At 32.6% G+C, this 19,334-nt stretch overlaps 2 protein-coding genes across 5 annotated transcripts; one reads left to right on the top strand and one right to left on the bottom strand.

Moving 5' to 3' along the window:
* Positions 1-616: 616 nt before the first annotated feature.
* On the top strand, positions 617-9,672 carry LOC100808892 (enoyl-CoA hydratase-like). Of its 3 annotated transcripts, none has more exons than XR_418936.4 (16): positions 617-993; positions 1,075-1,155; positions 1,248-1,316; positions 1,535-1,598; positions 2,819-2,898; positions 4,013-4,096; positions 4,214-4,298; positions 5,270-5,355; positions 5,444-5,565; positions 7,482-7,542; positions 8,360-8,458; positions 8,543-8,644; positions 8,724-8,765; positions 8,865-9,007; positions 9,159-9,250; positions 9,347-9,672. XR_418936.4 is itself a non-coding variant. In NM_001255714.3 (15 exons), the coding sequence occupies exons 1-14, from the start codon at positions 865-867 to the stop codon at positions 8,982-8,984; spliced, it is 1,224 nt and encodes a 407-aa protein (NP_001242643.2). In that variant the 5' UTR covers positions 735-864; the 3' UTR covers positions 8,985-9,007; positions 9,347-9,670. The 3 variants fall into 3 exon arrangements, 1 of the variants encoding a protein (NP_001242643.2); XR_001385592.3 differs by having other exon boundaries at positions 9,092-9,250; NM_001255714.3 differs by lacking the exon at positions 9,159-9,250 and having other exon boundaries at positions 735-993; positions 9,347-9,670.
* A 1,322-nt stretch (positions 9,673-10,994) lies between these two features.
* LOC100808361 (chorismate mutase, chloroplastic-like) lies at positions 10,995-14,155 on the bottom strand. 2 transcript variants are annotated; one of them, XM_006600146.4, is made up of 6 exons: positions 13,949-14,155; positions 13,315-13,723; positions 12,423-12,509; positions 12,179-12,322; positions 11,577-11,669; positions 10,995-11,417 (listed from the first exon to the last, which is right to left on the bottom strand). In XM_006600146.4, exons 2-6 carry the CDS (start codon positions 13,606-13,608, stop codon positions 11,184-11,186), a joined length of 852 nt encoding a protein of 283 aa, XP_006600209.1. In that variant the 5' UTR covers positions 13,609-13,723; positions 13,949-14,155; the 3' UTR covers positions 10,995-11,183.
* Between the last annotated feature and the right edge of the window lie 5,179 nt (positions 14,156-19,334).

Genomic DNA, 19,334 nt, shown 5'->3' with positions numbered 1-19,334 from the left:
TAGAAAACCCTCGGCATCAATAACTACATCATTAACAACTACTTCTTTAGGCTATTCATGGACCTTGTCATCTGCATGATCCACATGCTAAACATCCTCAGCAATAGGTGTAGCTTTCCCTTGCCTACATGCAGATGTTGTGGGCCTTCGTTGCTGGGGGCTTCATCCGCATCATGACTTACTTCTCTTCCTAAGATTCTTCTTATAATCCTGACTAAAGTTCGACCCAAACCTATGATTCTAACCATAATTTGCACATTAAAGTAGTCATAATAATTTATGTAAGTGTTCGAACAATACTTCAATAAATTACTATTTAATAATTTATAAATAAAATATTTATTATTTTTTAAATAATTTTTTTATTACTTTAATATATTCATAAATGCATATACAAATTCATTTTTCAAATATATAGAGTTGACAACACTAATTTTAGTAAACTTAAATTAATGACCAAAATGTAATTATAATTTTGATTTTTATTTCTAACAAATCACTATTTTATTGTTCAACAAATTACTATCACACAGAGGAGACACGGAAGCTTGAAATTACAGAAGGGGCACAGAGGATGGAGAATATGACTGAGCGGTGTGGCGAGGAAGAGAGTGAGAGGGAGTGTTTTTTGAAATTTGAAGTAAAGGACATTTTTGCCACTGGATGCACAAAGCATAAGCCCAAATTCGGGTCATATTTGTGGGCCTTTAAAAATCACTCGGACCCAAAAGTTAGTTCCCGAGGGAAAGACGTTCTTCAATTTCATCGCTCGAGCTTCATTTCTGACTCAGAGTAACACTACAGAGTACAAACATCAAACACCTTCTCTGCACGCAAAAACCGCGAAAAGAACTAGAACCAAAGATGCAGAGATTCAAAGCTCTGCTACCTCAACAAACTAGGTCCTCACTTCGCACTCTCTGTTCTCACCGTCGAGCTTTCTCCGCTCAACCGAATTACGCAAAGCACCACGACGACGATTCTCAGGAACAGGTCACATTTCTCGCGTGCGCTTTTTTTTTTTATTTTATTGAATTATAGTTTTCAATTTCCGACGTCGTTGTTTGATTCCAGATTTTAGTCGAAGGAAGAGCGAAATCACGAGCAGCTATTCTCAACAGGCCGTCTTCGCTGAACTCGCTCAATGCTTCAATGGTATGGTGCCGTTCCTCCTTTTTTTCCATTTCGCATTGAGTTCGTTCGTTCCTCGGAGGTGAAGTAAACGCCAAGTCGTTTTCATTTCTTAGGTTGCTCGGTTGAAGAGGCTGTATGATTCCTGGGAAGAAAACTCTGATATTGGCTTTGTTTTGATGAAGGTATCACAGTCGTTTTCACGCCAATGAGTTGCCATTTTTTTTATAAGCAATAAGTTGCTATTGAACTAAGCGACCTAGTGATATTATTAATTTTATTATGTATACTTAATTTAGTTTCTTTTTAATATATTGTAGTTTTATGTTTTTTTATTATGCTTATAAATATTGGTCATTGTGTTGGGTATAAGTTGCAAATTGCAATCTTGAATGTTTTGAAGGGTAGTGGCAGAGCTTTCTGTTCTGGTGCAGATGTTGTTAGGCTGTATCACTCACTCAATGAAGGTGAGTTGTATTTTAATATTAATAATTACATTTTCATGTTAATTTCAATCCTTCAAGTGGATACAACATCAACTTTAAGCAAATAAGTTTCGAGTGATTTATCTCAGTACTGTTTGTAACTTTTATTGTCTTTTACAGACCATAATTTTACTGACATGTGTGTTCTGTTTTTAATTTGTATGTGTCAGCTTCTAAACTTCTTCATAAACACTTATTGGGGAAGAAAATAAGAAGGAAAAATGAATTAAACTTCTCGCAGAAGCTAAAATCAGCTTTTGCACAAGTTAAAATCAACCTATGCTTGGTTCAAAGTTGCAAAAGTACTTTTGCAAATTTCAATACAAAATTGCGCGTTCCAATGCATGAATTGAGAATGAAAGATTTGTTGCTTCCAGAGAAAAAGTACTTTTGAGCTATCCCAACTTTAATCCAAATATGCACTTTTTTGAAGAAGTTAAAATGAGAAAGTTTCTACAAATTACCTTATGCATAAGCTAAGTTGAGCTTATAGGAGAAGCTTAATTCGTTTTTCTCTTATTTTTTTCTCCTATAAGTGCTTATTGACAAGCCTATCCAAACAGAGCTTTAATGGCTTTCTAAAGTCTAAATTGAGTTGGTTATTTTTTGGGAGTGGAGGTGCAATGTCTGTTTTTATATTTATCTGCCAATTCCTTGTGTGAAATAATATTAGGGATTGCTTGTTACTTCTCGACTTCATCTAAGTCAGGATGTTATTTTCCTTTAATATCAACATGCTCTACCTCTGTGTGTGTGTGTTTTGTTAGATGATGCAGAGGGATCACACTTCTATGCTAATGCCCTCTGTATCTTGAGTCTTTTCATTTTCACTTACTGCTTGGAGTGTTTCTCATCCTCCTTTCTGTTATTAATTTCCGTTTTGATAAACTTGCTGTTTATTGAAAAACAAAAGTATAAAGTCAACATTGGATTCCTGAATCACATTCCGACTGAATCCCACTGCAAGGTGGTGATGGGAGGTTATTGTTCTTTTATTGATTGGACCCTAAAAATATTACTGTAAGATACTCTTAATGGAGTTATAGTAATGAATTATGATCATAAGGGTAGCAGATTATGGCAGTCATGTTAGGATCATGATCTGTAATTAGTTTTGTTCAATTTTATTTTTCAGTTGCTTCTTCATCGAAGTCCCATTTTACATTTGTGAGTGATGGCATTTTTATGTTTACAATGAGCAGGAAATACTGACGAAGCTGAACAGTTTTTCAAAACATTATATTCATTTGTATATCTTCAAGGGACATATCTTAAACCACATGTAAGTATTGAATCATTGCTAAGTGTTTTATTTGAGATATTGAGTACTTTGGGTTGGAGAATTGATATATACCTAACATAATTAATTTTACTTATGTTCTTCACTTTCCAGTAGAACAATAATGGTCCTGCTAAGCATGGCTGTTAAATTCCAGTTTTAACTCGTAAACTCGTCAAGTTATGAGTTTACAAGTTGGCACCTATAAATTGAGTTGAATCTGTTGTGGAATAGTGTATTGGTGAACTCAGGTAAACTCAGGTGCAATCATTCAAAGCCAAGTTGGCGAGTCCACTTCCGTAGCCATTTTAGAGCAAAATGACATTGATCTGTGCTGGTCTCTTGCATGGTTAGGATTTTACTTTTAGATCTCAGCACTCTCACGTCCTCTCTTACACCTTTCCTGCCACTTGAAGTGGTGAAACCAGGGTCTAACGCTTTCTGTTCTCAGCTCTTACACATCGCACGATCAACAATTTTCTTCCTGCACATTTCTTGCCATTCCTGTCAGTCTCTCCCTGAGTCCCTTGATTCATTTGTGAAGCTTACTGAACCAGCCTTCCTTTACCAAATTACAAACTTTTAAAATGCAGAGACCTATTGAAAATTTCCAAATATTGTAGATGTAGAGATAAACAAATTAATTTACCCTATATTCAGGAAGGAAATAGAATGATGTAAAAGAGATCTGTTTCCACCTGGAAAGATTTTTTCATTAGATTGATGGTACCTGCATAGACAAGAGTAATCTTCTATAGCAATGGCACAAATGAAATCTTCTATTTTTTGAAAATAAGAGAGTATGAAAAAGAGAAGATATAATAAGAGTCAAAGTTGAAAATTTCTTTATGCAAATTTAAAATAAGATGAAACCTTAAATACTTAAAACCCATTTGTGTAGTATTTAAAGCAACTAGCCAGATGATTAGGCCAGTAAGTTTCTCATACACACACTATTTATGTGAATAGAGTAACATACTGTAATTTATGAATATTATCGCAGCATAATGAGTTACAATAGCTCTCTTCTGTATTTGATGACTTTTTTGTGTTTTTCTGAACTTTGAGAGATTCTTCATTCAGGACCTGTATGAAGATTTTATGGGCATTTATGCAGGTTGCCATTTTGGATGGAATAACAATGGGATGTGGATCTGGAATTTCTCTACCAGGAATGTTCCGTGTGGTAACTGATAAAACTGTATGTGATTTGTTCTTAAGCTCATTGAATTTATTATTTATGCTTCTTCACTCAATAAATTGTTTTCTACGTGCAATAAACACAGGCAACTAAACCTTTTCTGTTTAAACTTTGCAGGTTTTTTCTCACCCAGAAGCTCAAATAGGTTTCCACCCAGATGCAGGAGCTTCTTATGTTTTGTCTCGTCTACCTGGCTACTTAGGTAATATACATTTTGCATGCTACTTAAAAGCTGGACTTGTCCTGCACAACACCTTTGATACTCTTTTTACTGAAAGGTCTAATTATTTTAAATGTATTAAAAAGGTTTCATTTTTTTAAAAAACTTGGAACAGAAATCACGATCTAATCCTCAATAAGAAAACTACACAAAGTTGAAGAGCAATATTTGTAGAAAATATTTACTGAAGAAGATAATTTTAATTTTTATCTAAAGAGCCCGATTCGTTTCTTGAAAACAGTTGCCAAACTTTTAATTCCTAAAAAGGATTTTGCTATCAACGTCCTTTGGTTTATAAATGGTCCAGAAATTGGATTATTGGATGAAGTGATAAATTTTATTGCTGAAGAACTGCCCTGATTAGTATCCATGGGATACAGAATCAGTGCCCTAAATTGATTCCTTTTGTTTTGAATTTATATTTATATAATATTACCAATACTAAAATATTATATTTTGAGGAAGAGTTCAAGTTTCATGATAAAATATATTATTCTTATTTTAGATGACTATGCACACCTATTATTTTTCATAAGGAAGAGTATTTGATACGGCACATGTACTTATCTGTGTTATGGAAAAAATATTATTGTTTTAATATTCTTTATTTCTGATATTATTTTTACTGTTTTAGGCTATTGATCACACTATTTTTCTTATCAAAGCTAACTGATTTTTTTGTTGCAAATATTTTATATATGAGAATCAAATCTTCTCTAGAGTGCATCGAGTTGAGATTCTATTACCCTCAGAAACCCAACCCCCTGCATAGCTCTGTATTGATCTTTGGGCCTTTACAAAAAACATTTTCTACTGAATATTTATACAACCATTTACTTCCCAGAGCAGTGGAATATTCATGATTTAACTATTGTTTTAAACTTCTAATAGTCTTTGTAGTAAACCAGAAAATGATCCGCAGAAATTTATTTATTTTATATTATGTTATACAGGGGAATACTTGGCCCTTACAGGAGATAAGCTTAATGGTGTTGAAATGATTGCCTGCCGCCTTGCTACTCATTATTCACTAAATGCAGTATGTTTTCGCTTTGTTCTTGTGCCTCTTTGTTCTGTCTTTCTGGCCTACTTTTCCTTCACTGACACTATTTGGCTTCTCCTGACAGAGGCTCTCTTTGCTTGAAGAACGTCTTGGTAAACTAATCACAGACGAACCTTCTGTTGTGGAGTCATCCCTCGCACAGTATGGTGATCTTGTTTATCCAGATAGGAGCAGTGTCCTTCACAGGTAGTGTTACAACAGCATGTGCATGTCCTTGTTTCTTTTTTGGTGTATGATCTCAAGTGTAATTTGTTTATTTTTGGGGGTGGGGATCATGGATTTGTTTGACTATAGCTGAGTCTTGGCCTATGTGTCCAGAAACATATCTTCAAATAACTGCTAAAATCTACTATCTTAAATTTTGGGCAAATGCTAACTAATGCCCTTAAATAAATAAATGTAGAATTTTTTGTCGAAAAAAATCATTTATTATATAAGAAACATAGAAGTCATTTAAAGCTAGCTTTTTAAGTAATCAAAAGAATTTAATAGGGTGTATTTAATGCTATCTTAGTCTGTATCCTTTGGGCATTCATTAATCATTACCAGGATCTCTAGATTGTATTACTAATTTGTTACTGTGATGGAACTGAAACAATTAATATTCTGAAAAAATAAATTGCAACAGAGTGAATAAACACTGGATAGTGGTTATATTTCTTCTTAAAATATGTATGATGAATTTTTAATCTTTTTTTGGTTATTTTGATTATTCAGCTGGTGACATGAGGTTATCTTTAAAGTTTTCAATGGCAAAAAATACCTCAACAACATAAGGCCACTTTGATGAATTTGTTTCTTTTATTGGGGACAAATATAACTTTATCAATTATTAGCTTTGTACTTCCCGATGTGCTAATAGATGGTTTCACTATTTACTGCTGGTATGCTAAGAAGAAATGAGATATTGTTTCGTTAAGCAATTTAATGGATGCTTGTCTGGTCACTATTATCTTGTTGGTTTTGTGTGGATTACTTTATGCTTGTTTGGAAATGTTGTCTCCTTGTCCTTCTGCTTCCACCTTGCATTAGGGCTATGTAAGGCAGTTAGACAATCACCTAAAGCCCCAAACTCTTAAGACCCCTAAATAACATGACATTCTATACCTTTAATAGATTAACCAATTGTTAATTTAAGTTATTAAATGATAAATGTTATTAAAAATATTTTATTGAGTTTTTTGCCACCTTAAAATTAATTTATTATCAACATAATAATTACCATTAGTTACTAATTTTATGTCTATGTCATTGTTATCATGTTATGATATTCTGATGATTCTATCCATTAATAAATGTATTAATTAAGTTTTTATTTTTATAAGTTATAACTATCTATGCCTAAACTTTCTGAAGTATTCTAACTTTCTCCCTTTTCTCTTGCCTTTCCTTCTCACTCTTGGGTCTCACTTGTCTTTCTATATTCTATCCTTATCTGTTAGTTCTTGCTAGTCTTTATTTTATTTTCCTATTCATTTGAAGATAGGTGAATGCTTGAAGTGATCAAGTGAGTCGTGGAGGTGTTGAAGAGTTGAAAAAAAGGGAGAATAATCTGAAATGTATTCCTCTTATTCAAAATAAATAAAAACTTACAAATATAAGTTGGCTCTAGGGAATTAAAGAAATAAGGAACCAAGGAAACCAAATGTTACAAAGAGGTATAGAACCAATGAACCAATGAGTATGATAAGAGTGACAACAATACCTCTTTTTAAAATGAGAGTAGCCCAAGAAGGCACACTTAATAGCATGGGCTCGGGCAGACATCATACCGTGACCTGGACAAAGATCATTATCATTAACAAAACATGTACAACTGACAACACAACGGGTAATATATAGTAGAGGGGTTCTCTAGGGAACAATGCACTGAACTGGTATCTTATTTATACTTAATATTACAATGCATATGTACAGAAATGAGTGATATATGAATCTAGAAAATAGAAAGGAATCTAGGTACTATACTACTACTACTACTACTAATAATAATAATAATGAACCCAGAATTCTAAACATTTTAATCTGAACCAATTTCTTCAGACATGTTAGTCAGTCTGATTGCCCTAATTTGCTGCTTGAGTTTTTTTTTCCTGATGCAGGATTGATACTATTGATAGATGTTTCAGTCACGAAACTGTGGAGGAAATTATTGAAGCTTTGGTAAGCATTGTATTAAATCTGTACATGATCTTTGGTGAGTCCAGACTCTGGATGGAGTTAAATATAAATAAATAAAAAAAACATTTTGATCCTGATCCGCAATGAACTACAAGTCTACAATTACTTGATTTTGTGAAATTCATTGACTAACTACTGCCTACCTGTTATTCTTTTTGTCTGTGTCTTTTTTTGTCAGCAAGTAAAATTTCGTGAAAGTAGGCATTTTGTATGTAGAACCGTATTCAAAATTATTGGTAAATTATCAAATATTAAAGCTTGTATCATCTATAGAAGTTGTGACTTCTTTAGGTTCTTCCTACTGAGTGTCATAACTTTTCGGTAGCCAAGTCTTTGGCCACCTGAATTCATCATAGTATCATCCAAAATAGAAGAATTAGGTTAATTGCTATGTTTCTGTCTCCAGTTGAGGGAGTTACTGAGAACACCAAGCCAATTACTAAGCATTTTGGGTTTTGTTAAAAAATGACATCTCAATATTGATGATATCTTGATCCACAATCCATGGTATATGTGTTTTCATCTTCCCCCTCTCTGCCACCAAAAAAACTGAAAATAGGCATTTTTGTACAAGGAACCCCCTTCGAACTTCTTTAGAAAGTAATACTAATGGGCCTCCTTATCCAAAATAAAAATAAAACAATATAGGCACAAAAGTAGGCAGTTAACTGAACATTTCAGATTTTGTTAGAAAAAACAAGTGATGAATATTGTTAATGTTTTCTATCATCTGGTGCCTAATTACACTGCATTTTGATAGTTTGCCTTTTCTTTTCAAAATAAAATGTTATTCTGTCAGGAGAAAGAGGCTGCTGAGTCTAATGACGAATGGTACTCGACTACTCTAAGGAGAATAAGAGAAGCCTCCCCGTTGAGTTTGAAAGTTACTTTACAATCTGTGAGTTTACATTTCCCTTGCATGTTTATTTATTTCCCTTTGAAGGTGCTCGCCGTCTGCATTAACCTATTCTACTTAATCTAGATACGTGAAGGTAGATTTGAAACACTTGATAAATGTCTTGTACGTGAGTATCGCATGTCCCTACGTGGTATTTCAAAGCATGTCTCCTCTGATTTCTTTGAGGTAATGATATTTCTGTATCTTTTCAGTAAAATAACTTCAATTTATTTTTATTATTTTACTTGACTTATTCTTTATGCAGGGTGTTCGGGCACGAATGGTTGATAGAGATTTTGCACCAAAGGCATATCTATTTTGTCCAAGAATCTGTACATTTATGAATCCAGTTAACACCATTTTTTTGTTAGGAGTTACCTGAAGCATTTTATTTCCAAAATTGCAGTGGGACCCACCTAGATTAAAAGATATATCAGAGGACATGGTTGAATACTATTTCTCTCCTTTAAGTGAAGTTCAATCTGAATTAGTGCTGCCAACAGCTTTGCGAGAACCTTACATGTGAAACCAGCATACCTCTTAGAAAGGGTAAGACAACTAAGTTCTAATCTTTTTCTCAAACTTCATTGGAAGTTTTTAAAATATGTTTGTTGCATTGGCATAAAAATGTAGAAGTCACACAACTTGTATTTCTGGTGGGGAGAGGTGATTGAATTATCAGTCTTTCATGAAAATGTAGATCATCCAATTTTCTCACTCATCACAATGTCAATTCGTTAGCCATCCCTAGAGTACAAGGAGTCAATAGGAGGAAGAATTTTTATATATCGCGTAGGTGGTTTCTAAGCATGTTCATAAAATTAAATACAATTAATTTATTTTTACATCTTTTTGCAAGTCAAATAACAATTTATTTATCTACTGTAGATTTTGATTAAAAAAATAAATTCCGTGTAAAGAGGCGTTGATGCAGTTGGAAGATGGCACAATCCATGAACTATCGCATTCACCTGCCTTTGACAAAACTTCCACCACCAACGGTTCCTGTCTGACTATCTGTCGGATTACCGAATGAACTTTCCAATGTTCGGAATTATCTTTGTTCTTGAATGTGTGTAGTCTAATGTTGGCCCCATAAATATAAGTGAAAGGACCATATCTGCTTCTTTCATTGTTTATGCTTTGATTGCTCACATTGGCATGAGATGCTTTTCTAATAGACGTGCTGCAGTGATGCCTATTTTTATATCTTATTTTTCGTGCTTTTATGTTGTCTGATTATGTTATTTGTAGAATACAACACATGTTAACATTAAAAATCTGTTTGTAGAATACAACACATGCTGAGTTCTTGTCCTTTATAAAATGCCCCTGGAAAAACAAGGAATAGTTGTCTTAAAATCATTTTTTTCCCACAACAAATTTGTTTTTTGGTATACTATTTCAAACAGATCTCCATTACATTAAATCATTGCAATCAAGATTCATCATTCAAAGGCGTTTGAGTGAGGCACAACATATGTTTAGTGCCTCTTGGTACTGTGATCTTTTATAGATAACAATAATAAAAATTCCTATAAGAATAAGACTATATACATCATGTTTATTGGGATGCAAAAAGGGGTAAAATAATCTGAACACAATTGTTGGGCTGCAGCAGTGCTAACTGCTAAGGGCTTTGTAAATTGTAGTCATACTTGAGTAGTTACATAGTGTATTTTCTAAAAAAATGTTCACACCTTTTCCATTTCCTCTAATAATTATACTTTTGTTTTTGGTAAACAATGCATGTGCTTCTTGGCGCTCCTCGGCTCAAGATGTTGTGCATCGTGATAAGCATAAGTCGTCTTTGATTCTCATTATGGATAAGTTGTCTTTATCAAATGAACGATCTCATTACATTATCATAGAGAGGAAAGAGCATTAAATGATAGATAGAGTAAAAGCATCATGGATGACATTATTGCAGAAGTTATGTTTGTCAAAATTCATTAGCGATTAATAGTGTTTGACGTATTTACACGTTCAAGAGAGAAGTAAGAGTATCAGATGAATGTGAGGAAAAGGCAATTCATCATAGAGTTAGGATGCAAGTCAATAATAGCCAAAAGTTAAAGAGTGGGCAGTCCAATTATGCAGAATGATTTCCGCCAAAATTGAGGGAAAAAGATGTTTGGTTTTATTACTCAAACGTGTGGGTATAAAATTGTACTGAAGTTATGACCACTTCAAAAAATTACACAGGCTTTTAAAAAAAGTCACAATTTTATTGAAGATCTAATAATTAATGTTTTTTTCTTAAATTCTTATGTGTGTGTGCGTGTGATTTTTTTTTTTTTTTTATATAATGGTGGTGATATTAACCAATAGTTAGAGATAATTTTTTTATTAAGAAGACACCAAGTGAAACCACTATCAAAGGCTTAGATTTGAGGATTTGGCTAGCATGGGAGAACAAGGCATGTTTCCCATCATGGGAAAGGAATCTAATCCCTTGATAAACTAGGCCAGGAAAAGGGCTGAGATTCTAGTTCGAAAATGTGTTTTCTCACGACACATATTGAAGTTCATGATCTAATCCTTTTTTTTTCTTCTAATAAAGCCGATGAAAATAAAAGTAACAATCTAAAGCTACAATTTAATATTTTTTAATCAACAGCTCCATGAAGTTGGCAATAAAGGATCACTTAAGAGCTTAATCATTTGAACAACAACATCATATTCACTTCCATTCTTGTAAATTTCTAACTGCATTATAATGCCTTCAGTCTAGACGCCGCAATAGGTACTCAACCTGAACCTCCTTGGTAAAGGGTATCACCCAATTTTTGTACAAGCTAGAAGCCACTGATGGATCAAACTTATGGTTTTCCTCATCATCGTCCTCATTGTCAAGACTCACTTCCTGCCCAAACACTGCGGCCTTCTTTTCAACCCTCTTCCTCACCGTCTCTTCAACGCTTGTAAATGTCAACAATTTCATCAATCCTTCTTTATCCTGCAAAAACCAAGGGTGTATATTTTAAATAAAAACCAAAGCAGCATGAAAAACAAAAAGATTGTATGTAATATAACACTTATGAAGTGACCATATGATAGAAGTCATGGAACTAAATGAGCCATGCCAACACTTAGCGATCTACACCAATAAATATACCTTAGCTCGAATTAAAGGCTCGTAGTCTTGAGGAGCATCCCTGAATTTCACCTCAGCTACAAACTTTCCATAGTGAATCCTTCTAGAGATGGCCTGCAAATATTTTATAGAATGATCAGTCAGGATCAATACTAGTTTAGGAGACTAGCAAAATCTTGAGTTGGACTAAGGCCCTGTTTGGATAAACTTGCCTATAAGTAATTCTAAGTTAAAATCAACTTGTGTATATATAATAACTTTTATAGAAGGTCTTTCATCTAATTTCTCCAAAAACTGATTGGTGTATAATTGTGTGTTTGCGTATGCCTTTCTAACTCATATATCTTCCTGTTTTAACATCCATCGCAGCAAAAGACGCAGAAGCTACTCTTTGTAGCTTCTGTCCACCAATAACAAATGTGTTATCAAACAACTGGAGAAAGAAGTTTGATTCATTTTATTTTTCATTTTCTTCTCGTATAAATACTTAATGAAAAATTTATCCAAACACAGACTAAAATACATTCACAAAATTATAGTCGACCAAAGTTAAACTGTAAGATTGCTATACATAAATTCATCCATGGACATACTCGTAAAAGAACATCCAGAGAATATCTTACCTGCAATAATGAAAGATCATTAGCTGCAGTTTGTGCATAGTTTCCATCATCCCCCGAAGTAGCAACCAATGGAAGTAACTCTTGGAAATACATTTTCCAGATGGACTTGTTAATGTTAATTGAAGCAGCTCCAGGATGCAAAAACTGAAGAAGGAGTTAAGTTAATAGAGAAATCCTTTTATCTTCTAAGTTTCATGAACTATGGAAATTGGAAAATGGCACCAGTACCACATTAGTGAATTACCTGTTTGAAGGAGTAAGATGGCACAATTGATGGTGGTAAATTTTCTGGGAAGAAGGCGTTTTCTTCAGGGTTTTTGTATCTTCCAGCCTGTAATTTACCGTATTATTTTAGGCTTAACATTCTTTCAAATGCAAATAACAGAATACACAACAAATAAGAATCACTCATGGTAACTATCAGAGATTCAGTACACTTATGATGGTAATAACAGAAGCAAAAAATTATGAACTAGACCTTGAAAAAACTCTAGAAAGGTTCCATTTTGTTAAAAAGAGCAGTACAAGTGCATCATCACATCATCAAAGATGCCCATCATATTCAGCACCAAAGATAAGAGTCAGAACTGATTGTGGATTTTGCATTGACAATTTGACATAGAAAATCAACTTATCCCTCCATCCTCCTCTTTCTTTCAAGGAAGGAGAAAAAAATAGCAAATTAAAATTAGGACCCCAAAATTGATAATCTTTTCTTTTTTTTAATCCTTAGGAATCAAAGACAAGTATCAGGGGATTTACAGCACCTCATGCGCCCGCTCAACCAACTGAACTAAACCCCCTTGTCCCAAAAGTGATAATGTAATTAACTGCAATGCTTTGTTGGAGAATGTTGGTGTGCTAAGTTGAGTATTCAATCCACTGTATGATGCAAGGTTGTTGGTTCCTATAAAACTTATCACCAAGCATATTTTAATGACATTCTTTTAACATCCATTTGCACACCTACTATCTTAAGAATCTGCCAAATTCATTGAAAGCAAAGCACATGCCATCCATTCAGATGCACATTCAATGTCACAACACCATTATAATGACAATCTGACATCCCAACACAAAACAAGACAAGAAATCAAAACAAGCAAAGAATAGGGTAAATTAATAACAGACAGTACCTTAGCTTGAATGGCCTCTGTATTCTTAACAACAAATTCTACCAATGAGCCACAAAAACCCTGGATTTGAGCATACTCTTCATCATAGGTGTGAGGATTGCTAGGGAACTTGGCTCTCTCAATGAGACCATAAATGATGGTATCCTCTTGCCTAACCAAATCCTCCCTCACTGAAGCTAGCGTGTACACATTCCCAGAATCAGGACTTTGTTCTGCTGCTTTGGCCATTCTGCATCTCATGGCACAAATCATCAACACAAGACCCACCACCAATGGAAATCGAATCATCATCATGCTATCAACCCAAGTGGTTGAAATTGAAATTGCAGCACAATTGCAGCACCCAAAAAAAGATCACACTAGGATTTTGATTCTGATTCTGACTATTATGATATGAATGATGATGGTGCTGATGACATTATTATATAGCACAAGGAGATTATCAATATAAGTAATAATAAATTGTTCAAGTCAAATTCAGCGCCACCCATTTAATCATATGATTCAAAATTTCATATTATATAGTGTAGCAATATGAGATAGATAATGTCTATGTACATGTTTGACATCCCCAAACTGAAAAGAGATTGTGCATTAAAGACGAAGTCAAATGAAGGAAAAAGAGAAAACGTACCTTGAAATTAAGGTGCACGCAATTTGAAGCCTTGAACTGAAATGCGGTTTGTGGGGGGTTGGATTGCTTTTAATTGGAGACTTATTTTTGTTGTTTATAAAGAAGGGACTATATAGATATACACACATAAATGAAATGAAAGAAGAAGAGAAAGGGTTAATAAATTGACACAAAACTTAGTGGGGGGAAAGTGGGAAGTGCTATTGCATTGCGTGGATTGGTGCAGACTTATGGGGTAGGTAGTTGTTGCCATGGCCTAAGACAAACGTGTGGGTCCCACACTCATGTTTCCTTCTTAACTCTTAAGAAATTTCGGCATTTATCTTGGACCCACTAACCAAGCCATCTGCTTTTTTATTGGCTTCATTGAAGGGTATTTCTAGAACTCTAAAAATTGGACTGGTAGTTAAAATTGAATGGTTTTTAAAGTGTTGGGTAGTTAAAATTGAATGGATTTTAATATGTTGACTTCTTTTGTAAGTGTATATAGACTTTTAAAAATGGTTTGTGTTTGATATATTTTAAGGTAAAAAGTGTTTGGAGAACTTGTGAGAGATAGGAGTAAGCATATTTGGTTTTAAGTTGACAAAGAATTTATAATTAATTATGAATTTAAATTGAAATAATTTTAAATATTTTTTATTTTAGATTCAAAGTTTTATTTTAAATTTTATTTCTAATTTGATTTTATAATAAAAATATTTAAATATAAATCATATCATTTCCAAATCAATTCAATATCTAAACACGCATTATATTTCAAACAACATTATTTTTAAAAGTAGATACCTATAAAAACTAAAAAAATTATTTCAAGAAAAATTCATATAATGTGCTTTTGTTATAGAATTTAATTTGTATACATTATACTTATATAGTAATTGAAAGTTAAGTGAAAGATTTTTTTTTATTGATGGATAATGTAAGAAAAATTACATGGACAATATTTCAAAACTAAACCCCTTGTTATATCTGAGACTAATGAAGTAAACTTTGTCTAAGGATACAACTTACTTCCATTGCGATTTTTGGGATATGCTAATTTTTTTTAATGATATATAATTTATTAATAGAGCAAGAAATTATAAATTAATTATTAACAGTATATTTCGTATTCCAAATTCAAACTTAGTGATGTGCACCTGTCATACAAAAAGAAAAAGAAAGTCAACAAAACATTAAAAATTTAGTTAAATGAGCATACACCATAATTTTTTTTTATAAATGAACATATACCATTAAAAAGAAAGAAAGTCAACATTTTTTTAATAAATAAGACAGATATATTACTCCATTTTTTTTCAAGAAATATATATTACTCCAATTATGAAAGAAAAAGAAACATCACTCCAATTAAATATATACTATTAATCTGCCTTTTCCTTTTTTTATATATATACAAAATCTACCTTTTCCTTTTAACCAAGAAAAAGCATAATTTTAATTTTGTTATAAAAAACAGAGTCGTCCTTACACGCATGTAGGTGCATATATGCACAAGCATCCTCTCATATATATATATATATATAGATAGATGTTCGAGCAACAACAACGCTAAGTTGTTTATTGAGTTGTTTAAGTGAGTTTTTTTTGTCTTGTATATACTAAACCACACTTAAGATTTTTTTATATACTTTTTTCATCTACAATAATGAATTGCTTAAATTGGTCCAATAGAAATTATTTATTGTTAAGAAAAACTACATATTGATGCTTAAATAAGTAACCTTCCTCAAAATAAGCAATGCCAACTCACTTGCTCCAATGTTAAACCTAGTTAAGCATTATTGCTTAACTTTAAGAAATTGAGATAAGCAATTCTATTGGAGTTGCTCTTAAATAGATCATCATAAATATGTTAAAATCAATGTGAATTGTCAAGAAAATATTTAAAAGAAAGTATGTATTTAAAAGAGTGTTCATATTATTTTTCAAAGATATGTTATAACACAGCTATGGAACAAAGAAGTAATAAAGTTTAAATTATTATGACATCAATTGAATCTTGGTCTGTACTCTTTCTTCTTCTTCTTTTTTAATCTTATGCAACAAAGTTAAAAGAACAAAAATAAAGAATTGAAAAAGAAGTATATTTACTATATAAAAAAAATACAAAAGTTAAAAGTTACTAATTAATATTTATTCTTATGTAACAAAAATATTTAATACTGTATATTTAATAATTCTATTTTATATGTAAAAATCAAGACGATATCAAATAATTTATAACATTCAAGAATATTCAATGAAATAGATATTTGATGATTCTTATTCAATGTATAGAAAAAATTGATAATCTTCATATTCTAAAGACTCATTCACATTGTTCATTGATATTTAAATACTACAATTTATTTATTAAATACTGTTATATGAATTCCCTTAACCAATTAAAGTTGTTGGCACCTGGCAGTTACTACTTTCTACTATTAGAAAGTCAATATGTCGACCCAGAAAGGAGGCCAATATTCCGTTCCCACCTTAGCCTTTGTTAATTTGTATTGTCATCACAGTTTGCATCATCTTTGTCTCACTTTACAATTCATAGAGACGTTGACATTAAAAAGTTGACAAAAATGTCATTACCATGGAAATCTCTTCAAGTTTAAGGAAACGTGTGAATTCTTGTTGATAATTTTATGGTTAATTTGCTACTTTGCTTAATTTGTGGTGCGCGAATCACGTAGTAACCAAATATGTAGCAGATAGATTAAGGTGCATATATAATAATTTATCAAATTTCGTGTATCATATAGTTGCCTTTTGCTTGTTATCAATTGATCATGTTATATATGTGTGCACTCAACTGAAAGTATTTCTGCATTATATAGTCTATTTTTTTTTTGTTGATTGTTGGCATTAAAAGAAAAAAAAAAGATTTCTTGTTGATTAGTTTGGTTTGCCTTTTCTCAGACGTTATTCTCTTTCCTTTCTTATTATTTTAAAGAGTTTTCAATATACTTTTGTTAAAATCTAATTTAACTGCACTAATAATATAAAAAAATTATGTTATAATCTAATCACAACCTGTTTATGTTCATTGAGTTTTATAATGATTTTTTAAAGTCATTTTAATAATGATCTCTGATTAACAGTGTAAAAACATTTAAAGAGCGGATGCTAATGAAAATTATTATTATTATTATTATTTATTAAAAAAAGGGATCGTCGTTAATCTTTTGCCCTTTTGTTTTCCCTTTGCTTGTCGTGGATACCTTTTTTTTTCTTATCTCTTCGTAATAATTTATACCCCATTTTCCTTGATATGCATGCAAGCTGTTGCTTTCATATATCATCTTCGTATATAAGCAAAAAGATGAATACTAGCAAATTGAGGTCATGCAACTTAATTAAACAATATTGACAATTATAAAAATAATCAACATATTGAGAAAGGTATTAATGTATCATGAATTGTAAAATTTATATAACCATCATTTATTTTATCTAATAGTAAAAAATACACGTAATGAAATGTTTTTTTTTACAGCAAACAAGTAATGAAATGTTGGTGACGGATTATAAGTTTATAACAATAGCTTAAAACTGGGTGATAATGAAAACAATATACTATTGATCACCTCAAAAAACAATTGTTGAAGTTGGAGCCGGAAGAAAGAAAGAAAGTCATCGAAAAAAACAAATTCGCCACCAGCAACTGCGCAAGACAACAATGGTTTATGATTGTGGTCTCGTGGATGTAAGAAAGAGGAAGACGAAAGGGGAAAGCAAAGTAGGGAGAAAGAAGAAATGGGTGCAATAGGAAAAAGAAAAAGAAAAGATAAAAGATAATTATTGATTGTCAATCTAAAAAATAAAAATCTAACTGTCTAAATATCTTTTTCCAATGTGGAAGACATGAAAAATAATCGCGTTGGATAGTAGTATAGAGCAATAAAAGAAGAGAAAGAAATAAAGAAAAGAGAGAAAAGACACAAAACGTGGTTTAGCACATACACAATGTATGTGCCTACGTCTACGGTTATATTAGGAGAACTTTATTATTACTTGCACACATAAAAACTTACAAGGTGTCTCTATATATAATACTAATGAGACACAATTTTTTATAAACCAAGTGATATGGGACTAAGACCACACAAGTTTTACAGACCAAGCGATGTAGGACAAAGGAACTAAGATCACAAACTTTAACAATTCTCCCACTTGGGGTCTAAGTTTCAAACTCTAGCAGTTCCTTGTAAGCAATGAGTTCATCGACTCTTTACCTAGTGTAGCGCCTTCGTCTTCAATTATTCTTGAAGGTCAACTGAGGCAATGCAAAACCTCAGTTTGTCAGTTGTAACAGCTTTAGTCAACATATCTGTTGAATTCTTTGATCCTAAGATCTTCAATAAAGATAAGTCTCCATCATTTATCAACTCCCTGATAAAATGGTATCTTAATTGAATATGCTTGCATCTAGAATGGAAGACTGGATTCTTAGCAAGACTTATAGCACTTTGACTGTCACTAAACATTGGAGCATTATCTTGTTCTTTTCCTAATTCATTGAGAAAATTCTTTAGCCAAATCATCTCCTTAGCTGCTTCTGAGATAGTTATGTACTCGGCTTTCGTGGTTGAGAGAGCAACTTTATCTTGAAGTTTAGACTTCCAACTCACAACAGTACCTCCCAAAGTAAAAATGTAGCCTGTGGTGTTTTTCTTGGTATCAAAATCTCCTCCCAAATCTGCATCTGAAAATCCTTGTAAAGTGAGATTGCCTTTTCTGAAGCACAAACACATCTCTGAAGTACCCTTTAGATATCTGAGTATCCACTTTACGCCTTCCCAATGCTCCTTTGCTGGATTTGATAGGAACCTACTGACAACTCCTACTGCATGTGCTATGTCAGGTCTGGTACACACCATAGCATACATCAAACTCCCAACTGCTGATGCATATGGTACTCTTGACATGTAACATTTTTCTTCATCTGTCTACAAAGATTGCTTCTTTGAAAACTTCAAATGAGATCCCAAAGGGGTATTCTTGGTCTTAGAATCTTTAAGGTAAAACCTGTCAAGCAACTTGGGTATATATTTCTCCTGAGACAACTTCAAAATTCCTTCTGATCTGTTTCTAAGAATTCTCATACCAAGGATTTGTTTAGCTGGACCAAGATCCTTCATTTCAAAGTTTTCTGCCAACTGCTACTTCAACCTGTTAATTTCTGTCATACTAGATCCTGCAATCAACATGTCATCAACATACACGACAAGGATAACATAACTATTAGTATATTTCTTAACATAGCAACAATGGTCCATGTCACATCTGTTGAATCCTGAGTTGCTCATAAACTCATTAAACTTCTTGTACCACTGCCTCAGTGCTTGTTTCAAGCCATATAAACTTTTGTGAAGCTTGCACACAAGATTCT

The sequence above is a fragment of the Glycine max genome, chromosome 17 (assembly GCF_000004515.6).
Source record: "Glycine max cultivar Williams 82 chromosome 17, Glycine_max_v4.0, whole genome shotgun sequence".
Taxonomy (NCBI): domain Eukaryota; kingdom Viridiplantae; phylum Streptophyta; class Magnoliopsida; order Fabales; family Fabaceae; genus Glycine; species Glycine max.
This window is presented reverse-complemented; position numbering and strand designations above follow the sequence as displayed.